The sequence below is a fragment of the Balaenoptera ricei genome, chromosome 3, assembly GCF_028023285.1.
Source record: "Balaenoptera ricei isolate mBalRic1 chromosome 3, mBalRic1.hap2, whole genome shotgun sequence".
In the NCBI taxonomy this organism is placed as follows: domain Eukaryota; kingdom Metazoa; phylum Chordata; class Mammalia; order Artiodactyla; family Balaenopteridae; genus Balaenoptera; species Balaenoptera ricei.
This window is the reverse complement of record NC_082641.1, coordinates 58,031,521-58,041,108: the sequence shown is the minus strand read 5'-3', so window position 1 is coordinate 58,041,108 and position 9,588 is coordinate 58,031,521. Positions and strand designations below refer to the sequence as shown.

The 9,588-nt window shown below is 48.5% G+C and overlaps 1 protein-coding gene across 1 annotated transcript; it reads left to right on the top strand.

Annotated features, from left to right (window-relative positions):
* Nucleotides 1-2,071: 2,071 nt before the first annotated feature.
* On the top strand, nucleotides 2,072-4,536 carry FOXD1 (forkhead box D1). The gene has a single exon (XM_059919347.1). It carries the CDS (start codon nucleotides 2,460-2,462, stop codon nucleotides 3,900-3,902), a length of 1,443 nt encoding a protein of 480 aa, XP_059775330.1. The 5' UTR covers nucleotides 2,072-2,459; the 3' UTR covers nucleotides 3,903-4,536.
* Nucleotides 4,537-9,588: the final 5,052 nt, after the last annotated feature.

Genomic DNA, 9,588 nt, shown 5'->3' with positions numbered 1-9,588 from the left:
CTGAGTGGCCAGAAGATAACTTGCCACGTTTTTTCAAAGGTTTTCAGGGATGAGCTCTTAACCCTTTGGGGAAGGACCTTCGGGCAAGGTTACAAACGGAACTGCAAAGTCAATCTCCCCGCCCTCCTTGGTTAGACAAGTCCACGGAGGTGGTAGCAGAACGGAATGACGGCTGTAACTGATCATCTAAAGTAACTAAGGGTCTGCGAACAAATTCTTCCTCTCCGTTTCAGCTTTAAACACTTAGCCACACACCAACCCTCAGTGTAGCGAAAATCATGGTGTTTATTTAGATATCGACTGAGTACTTATAAAACAAACTTTCAAATGTAAAAGTGAACCCCTTGGTAAGGTCTCCTGGCTACATCAACAAAGCAATGTAATGCCTGATTAATAGTGCTGATTAATGTTGGCTCAGGTTAATGCTGAACCTATTACAATAATTAGATGGTTCAGCCATGTATCAAACGACAGTCGGTGAAAAATTATTTAGGACTTTGAGGCGTTCTCATACATCTTCCAAAGATCTATGATGGACTTTATGGGTCATTTGTAACTATCACTGGTTGATAGCTGTCCTGAGCAACAAAAACTTGATTTAAAAATGTCTTAGGTGGGGTAAGTTTATTTTTGAGGCTCTGTAATTGATAAGGGGAGTAATGAAACGTTTGGAAACGTGAAAACTGCTTGATCCATAAAATGATATACACAAGGGCAGCTGATGATTGTTCCTACATAAAGCCATTGATTTTTGATCCTCAGTTCTTGTCAAGTGATCATTTTAATCAGGAAGCTAAAATTTTGAGGCAAGGTCCCCACTTTGAAATAAAAGTGTTTTAGGAAATGCAAAAATCCAAAAGGTATGACTATGTATGAATTCCACAAACTATTAGGATTTTCCCACTAGCCAAAATAAAATCAGCTGGTGACAAAGATAGGTGTACTTAAAATACCATCGTATTTGAAATATTTCCACTACCTTGTCACCTGAAAAGGAAAATTGGGCTGAACAGAACTTGAATCTTCTTTTTAAAAATTATTTCGTTTCTTCTCACCAGTACCTATTGGAAATATTTAGTGGATTAAAAAAATTTTTTTTAAAAAGCTGGTGTGAAAGTCTTTATCATTGTAGTTTCTATTATTAAGCCTGGTTGAGTAGAGATATGTGTACACGTTTAGTAATTTAAGTATTTCGAGATTACTGTGGAGTGTTGATTAGAACGTTCCTCTTACTGATAACTATAGAATCCCTTACCCCCTTGTGAAAGAACTTTTTAAAGTCGTTCCTAGATGCATTTTCTGGTGTGTATTTGGGTTTTCACTAAAAATTTCTATTCCTTCTCTGCATTCAATGGTTACTTTCTTTACTTCCATGAAATTTGTCAGATCCTCTCATTAGAGCGGCTTAGTTTAGCTGTCAAGTTTCTAGGGCATTCAGTTGCAGGTAAGTGACTAAAACGCCAGCTTAACAGCATTTTTATTAACAGATGGTGGAAAACAAACGTCTTTGGAGAAGAACCGAAGGGGACAGGTTAAAAGGTCAATAAACAATTATTATTGTGCTTAAACTGGGGGGTTTCTCATCAGATTCGGTGGGGAGCCGCTCGCCCTATCTGGGGGATATGGAACAACGCAGCAGACCTCAGGGCCGTTCCCCAGGGACCACCTCAGACGACGGCGTGGTTAGTTATCTCCTGGCTGGACGGCTCCGATAGGCCATCGAGTGGTCAAACCGTCGCGTCCCGGGAGTGCTTCTGAGGTTTGGGTTGAGGGCTAATTGAAGAGGAGACTGGGAACTCTTAACTCGTGCATCGGCCCTTGGTCAGACCACGGCGGGCCTGCGCGTACTTCAGGTCTCAGCCCCTTTGTTAACGAATGGTGGGGTCCTGTCTCCTCCCCCCTCTTCTCAGTTGCTGCTCCCTCCTCTGGGTGAACTTTCTCTCCCGAGCGGGGCTGCTTTCCTAGGCTTCCTTTCCCTTGCTTCGGTAGCGCTCTGACGTGCACACCATGTGACAGGCCTCCTTCTGCTATAAGCAGAGGAAAGGTCCGCCCTCTCCTGGACTCAGCCCTCTCCTCGCCGATCTCTGTCCCTAGACTCTCAACCATCCCGCATCCTCCCGGGCGCCCGACGCTCTGACTTGCTCGCCCGGGAGCCCCAGCACCCCCTCCTCGACTGAGCCGGCGAAGGCCGCTGGGAGGGAGGAAGATCAAGTCCCCCGCCCGGGCGGGGTGCGCGCGGAGCCAAACAAGCGCGGAGGTCTTGGGGCTACCGCGGCGGCGCAGGAGTTACAAAGTCGCAGCGCAAGCCTCGGCCGCCGCCGCGCAGCCTGAGCAGCGGCGGCGCCCCCCATTGTGGCGCCCCCAGGCCAGGCCAGCCGCCCGGGACCTGGGCTGGGGCGCGGCGGGAGCCCGGAGCCCGGCGCCCCTATGGGCCACCTCGCCGCCGCCGCGCCACAGCTATGACCCTGAGCACGGAGATGTCCGATGCCTCCGGCCTCGCCGAGGAGACAGACATCGACGTGGTGGGGGAGGGCGAGGACGAAGACGACGAGGAAGAGGAGGACGACGACGAGGGCGGCGGTGGCGTGCCCCGGCTGGCTGTCCCCGCGCAGCGGCGGCGACGGCGGCGCTCGTACGCCGGGGAAGACGAACTAGAGGACCTGGAGGAGGAGGACGACGACGATGACATCCTGCTGGCCCCGCGGACAGGGGGGTCGCCGGCGCCCCCGGGCCCAGCCCCGGTGGCAGGGGCCGGGACCGGCTGCGGCGGCAGCGCGGGCGCGGGCGGCGGCGGGGGCGGCGGCGTGAGCGCGGGCGGCGGCGCCAAGAACCCCCTGGTGAAGCCGCCCTACTCGTACATCGCGCTCATCACCATGGCCATCCTGCAGAGCCCCAAGAAACGGCTGACGCTGAGCGAGATCTGCGAGTTCATCAGCGGCCGCTTCCCCTACTACCGGGAGAAGTTCCCCGCCTGGCAGAACAGCATCCGCCACAACCTCTCGCTCAACGACTGCTTCGTCAAGATCCCCCGCGAGCCCGGCAACCCCGGCAAAGGCAACTACTGGACACTCGACCCCGAGTCCGCCGACATGTTCGACAACGGCAGCTTCCTGCGCCGGAGGAAGCGCTTCAAGCGGCAGCCGCTGCTCCCGCCCAACGCCGCCGCCGCCGCCGCCGAGTCGCTGCTGCTGCGCAGCGCCGGGGGTGCGGGGGGCGCTGGGGACCCAGCCGCCGCCGCCGCCGCTGCCGCCGCCGCCGCCGCCGCGCTCTTCCCGCCGGCGCCCCCGCCGCCCCCGCACGCCTACGGCTACGGCCCCTACGGCTGCGGCTACGGCCTGCAGCTGCCGCCTTACGCGCCGCCCTCGGCCCTCTTCGCCGCGGCCGCTGCCGCCGCCGCCGCCTTCCACCCGCACTCGCCTCCGCCGCCCCCGCCGCCCCCAACGCCCCACGGCGCGGCCGCGGAGCTGGCCCGGACCGCCTTCGGCTACCGGCCTCACCCGCTCGGCGCCACCCTGCCCGGCCCCCTGCAGGCCTCGGCGGCCAAGGCGGGCGGCCCGGGCGCCTCGGCGCTGGCGCGCTCGCCCTTCTCCATCGAGAGCATCATCGGGGGCAGCCTGGGCCCCGCCGCCGCCGCTGCCGCCGCGCAGGCCGCCGTCGCCGTGCAGGCCTCGCCCTCCCCCTCTCCCGGGACACCGTCCGCGCCCGGGTCCGGCGGCGGCGGCGGCGGCGGCTGCGCGGCTCAGGCGGCCGTGGGGCCGGCCGCCGCGCTCACCCGCTCCCTCGTGGCCGCCGCGGCCGCCGCCGCCTCCTCCGTCTCCTCGTCCGCCGCCTTGGGGACTCTGCACCAAGGGACTGCCCTGTCCAGTGTCGAGAACTTTACTGCTAGGATCTCAAATTGTTAATAACGCTATGTTAGCGCGCTTGAGAAAGAGAAGGTAGGAATTCCGGCTCCTCTTTTCATCTGGGTGGTTTTGTGTTTTGTTCCCTCCTCCCGGCGCGGCCCTTTCCGACCTCGCGCCCCCATTCCACCGCTTTGGCTTCTCAGATGAGACTGTGTCTGGCAACTGCTAGGGCGCGCTTTTCGGCTCTGGAGGTCCCTTATTTATGCAAAGTCGCCCTATGCTGCAGCCCCCCAACCTAGGGCGGGGAGGAAGAGGGTGCTGGTGGGGATCCGCCCTGTCTAGGCACAAGGGGCTTCCTTGACTTTGGGAAATTTTTTAAAACCTAAGCCTTTTTGAGGTCTAGAGAGTCTCAGGTCCAGGCGTTAAAAGAAAAAAAAAGATCGATAATGTTCAAAAGAAGATTAATACAAAAATAGTAAAGGTCCCGAAGAATGCCAGAGAAGCAATAGTTTTTATTTGAGGACACTTGTCTGGTGTACTTTTTCATGAAAAGAAAAAAATGATTAACATGTTTACATAAGGAAAAAAGTCAGAATTATCATTTCTTATTTTAACCTGTGTTTTGTATCATAATAGACATGAGGAATTTTTATTTTGTACTTCGTATTCTTTGCAAGGAGTATTGTAAATTTTGACTGGCAATTATTATTGTACTATTCTAATGTAAGATTTTTACACTTTTTCAGAAATAAATGCTTAATTTTCAGAGAAAATTCTCAAAAAGAATCGGCTTCAGTCATCCCCTTCTTAGTTTGTCTCTTCTGCTAAAAAAGTTTCCTTGTGAGATAAGTAGGAACCCATTATGAAATAGAAAAATAATATTTTCAAAGACAACAAAAGCATCATGCCATGATTTTTCATTTATACTTTCTAAGTCAAAACCATTGCAGGAGATGAGAAATTGTTTTTAAACGACTACAAATAAAAGTTACTTTGGTATACATTTCAAATCTTATTTGATTCCAGTTTGAAGAGCATTGAGCCTACTCAAAATAAAAGCCACAGTTCTTTAAGATATTGATAATTTTACAGAACTTTAAAACTTATTTTCGAGTTTCCCACTCCATTTAACTGCCATTCTTTTTTGAGCACAATATTGTATACATATGTAAAAACTCTGCAACATAAGGTTATATTATAATGGAAGCAACACAAGCAAATAGGAAATTTTTCGATGAAAAATTTATTAGAAAGAATTTAATAGAGCTGATCATTAGTTAAATAGCTTTAAAGTCATGAATAAGAAACTATTTACATAGATAAAATGAATTGTATTTGAAAGCTCTAGTATTTAAAACTATTTTCTTTGACAGAAAGGATTCCAGTAGTTGCATAAAGAAGTTTTTATCCTAAAAGGCAAACTTAACTTTGAAATTCTAGTTTAAATGAAAAACTTAGAGTATGTAAGGGAAACCTTTAATTTTTGGATAGTATACTCTTTAAAGAATAAAAATGAAAATGCATCAGGTGTTTACTGAACTACCTATATTTATACAATTTGGGTGATTTAGGATATCTTTTTTCAGATTTTGTTTTCACTGACTACTTGTTGCAGGCAGTTTATAGTTCTCTGAAAAAAATGTGAAACTCTAGTTTTGATTACTACCGATGTTGTGGGCTTCAGATAAAACCAAGGCATATGTAATAAGTAATTTAAATGCTTAATATCAGTGAGTTGCAGAGGTTAAATCTGTTAATTTTTTAAAAATATCTGGACAGATATATCTGAAGAGCTGGAGATTTAACCTAGCAAATTAACAAAGACTTCATTATAGGCCAGTATTTTGCAGTGACATTCATTCTTGATGCCCTGTCCTTCCCTCCCTTTTTAGGGAGGGAAAAAACTGACTCTCACGCCCTCAAAATTAAGTTCTGTGTGTTTTTTTTTCCCTATGAGATATTAGGGAGAGGTTAAATAAGAGGTTAAAGTAAACACAGTCACCCCCAAATTTACCACTAAATACATAGATATAAGTTGAAATTCGTTAGAACAAAATCTTATATGCAAAGTTACTCTTACCCTAGCCCACCTAAGGGAGAGGAGACATTGGAACCCAGAATGTCCGGATGCCACTGGCGCCCTGGGTGAACAGACGTTAGCAGGCCGAGCCCAAACCGCACAAGCACTGCTGACGGGCCTTGCAGCCTTCTGTAACGCATAAATCTGAAATGTATATCTGAAAGTAATTAGGAAGAGAGAGTGAAAGAACAAAACCGTGTGTATTATTATTATTATTTGCATGATGTTTGGATGTCCTGAAACCTGGGAATCCCGGCTAATCCCTCTCTCTGTCCAGTTTCCTGCATCTTTAAAAAAGTGCAGGGACGGGCTTCACCCGCCCAGGTTCTCAGTGCTTTTAAGAGAATGGCAAGAAGGCCTGGGCTATCCAGCGCTGGCCTCGGTCCTGGACCCGGAGCTTCCCCCGCAAGCGCATCGTGAGCCCCGATTCCTGAGAGAAGGTAAAGTAGACCCGCCTGCCTCAGTCTCGAGTTTTGCGTCTGCGAGTTCAGCTCCTCCACCCTCAGGGTTTGGGGTTCCACCATCGGCTTTGCTGGCTCCGTGGGCCTGGCCGACGGGCGGACGACGTATGAGAAAGCGAAGGCCGTGGGGCAAGTGAGGGGTGGGCCGTGGGCCGCTAAGCGAGGGCCGCGGGGCAGGCGAGGAGTGAGCCCTGTGCCTTGGACCCGGTGAACGAGGAGAGCGGGGCGTGCCCCGTCAGGCCGCGGGGCGAGCAGGTGCTGGAACAAAGACCGCCGGGCCGCCCGGCTACCGCGGCCTTTGATGGGCAAGGACATCTCCTCCCGCGGCTCCTCATTCGCATGCAAATCCAGCTCCGGTCCCCTTTTCTTTGAAGGCAAACAGAAGGATGTTTGTGTGTTTGTAAGGACGAAGCCTGCTTCAACAAGCCTTCCTCAATAGGCTGGGTCTCGAAAAATAAACCAGTTGGACAAACATTGGCCACCAGCTCTCCTCCTCCCGACTACAAAGTGTGGATTTGCTACAACTCATTAACCCAACGCTTTTCTCCCCTTCTCCTTGTTTCTTTGCTCATCAAACGCCCCCGTAGAGCCTGGAGACAAATGACCGAAGCGCAGTTGGGAGGGAATTGCAGTTAATAGGGAGAAGGATATATTGGGGCTAATGGTTCAGGCAGCTCCCGAAGAAGGACCACACAAAAAGGAGCCTCTCCATTCAGGGCTGTGTTGTGCTGTGGAGATTTAATCTGCAGCTAGATTTAGCCAAATGTTATCTATTGCCGGGGTAATGAAGCCCTTATGGATTGAATTGCTCCTTGTACCACACATGGTGTCATGACCTTAGATCATTTCTTGGTTGATTTCTTTCTTCTCTATTGGGTAATTATTTTATTTCTTTAAAATAAGAAGCTAGCGCTTCTGCTCAACAACGTGTTTCCTCTCCATCCCCATCCCGTGAATTTAAGAGGCACTTCCCTTCCTCTTAAAAAAGAAAAGAAAAAGAAACTGAGGAGGCGAAGGAAAAAAATCGTGAGGACTTTACCCATTTTTTACTCACTAAGGCATCTTGTTTGCACATCTCCACTTCCCTGTCCCCTACTCAGTGGCCCATTCCTGCCTTAACTTTCTGCTGATGGAATTGGAATTTGGGGTATATTTGTTATCAAACTTCTTACAGTGAATGTAGTAAGCATCTATTTGGGGGGAAGGTTTCTGCCCTTCACAATTTGTTTTTTTTTTTTAAACCCACCATGTCTTCCTCTAGCCTGTCCTCTGAGAGAGCTGGGGGAGGTGGTTATTCTGATGGAAGGTGATTATTTTGATGGAATACCAGCCTGTGCCATTTATTAAAGGCTGTCTGAGGCCAGTGGTTGTGCCTGTTTTGTTTTTCTCTCTCTGGCTCTGGTGGCTCTGATTTCCTTGCTTGACTGAGGACCAAGCTTGGAGCAGCTAACAGTGTTATTACAACTGCTATTGATGGGTAGGGATCTGATGTTACTACCCAGAGCTAGGAATTAAGAACTCTAATTTTAGTTTAGAAATTCTCTGCTGGCTACACATTTTGCTCACACCTGTTTTTATAACTGACTGAGAAAAGTCATTTAGGGGCAAATTAAAGGTCATATCAGCATCAAACTCAATCCAAATCAGAAATCTGCCCAGGAAGGACCCTGGTCTCTCTGGGCTTCTCCAAGGGGGGGTAGCCCTGGGACTAATTGGAATGCCAGGGGTCCCCTTCCCTCTTTAGAACTGAACCAGATAGGCCTGGGGAGCAGAGGACAAGTGAAGTGGGCCCGGCATTGTCAGTATCCATTCTTGTCTCTACTGGTTTCCTGGTGTTGCAGCTGGGTCACACATATACACACGCAGGCAGGCACGCTCATTGCCCATCAGCTGCCACTTGCCTCCCTTCTCCCCTATGATTTTGTAATTAGGCATATGCTTTTTGTTGGTAAATGTGTTTGATGTCATGGCCAGTGAAACGTGGAGTGTTTATAGGGCCACGAATGTAAATGTGTAAATATGTTTAGTGTAAAATCTGGCCCTTCGACTTTAGCAATAAATACCCTGCCAACTCGGATACAATTACATTTGACAGAAAGATGGAGAATCTGATCATGACCAGCTGCTCAGGGCTCTTTGGGGCTTATACTTTGCCAACTGAATTCACTTTTCCAATAATTTCTTTGCATGTCACATCTCTCTAATCACATCTTTCCCTTGATGTGAACAGCTTGGGCTCCCTTCTTTTTATTGTTGACCCCTCTGGCATGCAGGAAACTTCCTGGTTCATTCCTCCTGCTTCCTTTACCAGGAAACTACTGTTCAGTAACAAGCAAAAAACACACATAGAAAACAGCTGATTCTTATCATCGAGCCCCTGTTTAGAGTCCAGAGTCTCCAAGTGTGATAAGGTGGCTAGGAAGAGAAGTGAGGATAGACTGTAAGCTTCATATTTATAACTTTTCTTGTCCTTAGCATTATCATCCTAACTTTAAAAACTGTTCTGAGTTACTCTACCTTTTAAAAGTGAACATTTTAGGGAAGTATAATATACATACAGAAAAATGCACAAATCTCAACCACTTTTCACAAAGTGAGCACACCTGTGTAACCAGCTTCAGATCAAGAAGCAGATGTTACCAGTACCCAAGAACCCCTTTCCCGTCTATTCCAGTAACTACCCTCAGCACACATTAACTTTTCAAAAGGATTTTCAGTAATACTTCTCTCAACCACACTGTGAAATAGTGAGGACAATAATTGTTATTGACCCCACTTTACAAATAAAGATATCAAGGCTCAAAAGATATGAAGTGACTTGCCCAAGGTCACAGCTACTGGGACGTCAGCATTTAAATCCCATTTTGTTGCCATTACATCACACCGCCACTGTGTTACCATCATTGTGATTGATTAAATGCCCACTGTGGTAGGGTGATTGCCTTAGAGGTCACTGTGTAGAAGAGTCATTTATTTCTTGTACACTTTTTTGGTGTTTTTGCTAGATTCTCCTCCTTGCCACTTCCACTCAGGGCTTCCCAGAGATACGCAGCCCCTGTTTTGGATGCATTTGGAATTGATAGCTAATTATTTCAGATATATCAGCTTCTTCCACCTAGTTCTACATGACACTCTCCTAATATCCCTTTTTCTTTCTTTTCTTTTTTTTTTTGCATCAGCAATCTTCTTTAAAACATCACACACA

What these genes read in the sequence shown, in the direction of transcription:
- FOXD1 (XM_059919347.1), top strand. Translation starts at nt 2,460, where the DNA reads ATGACCCTGAGCACGGAGATGTCCGATGCCTCCGGCCTCGCCGAGGAG.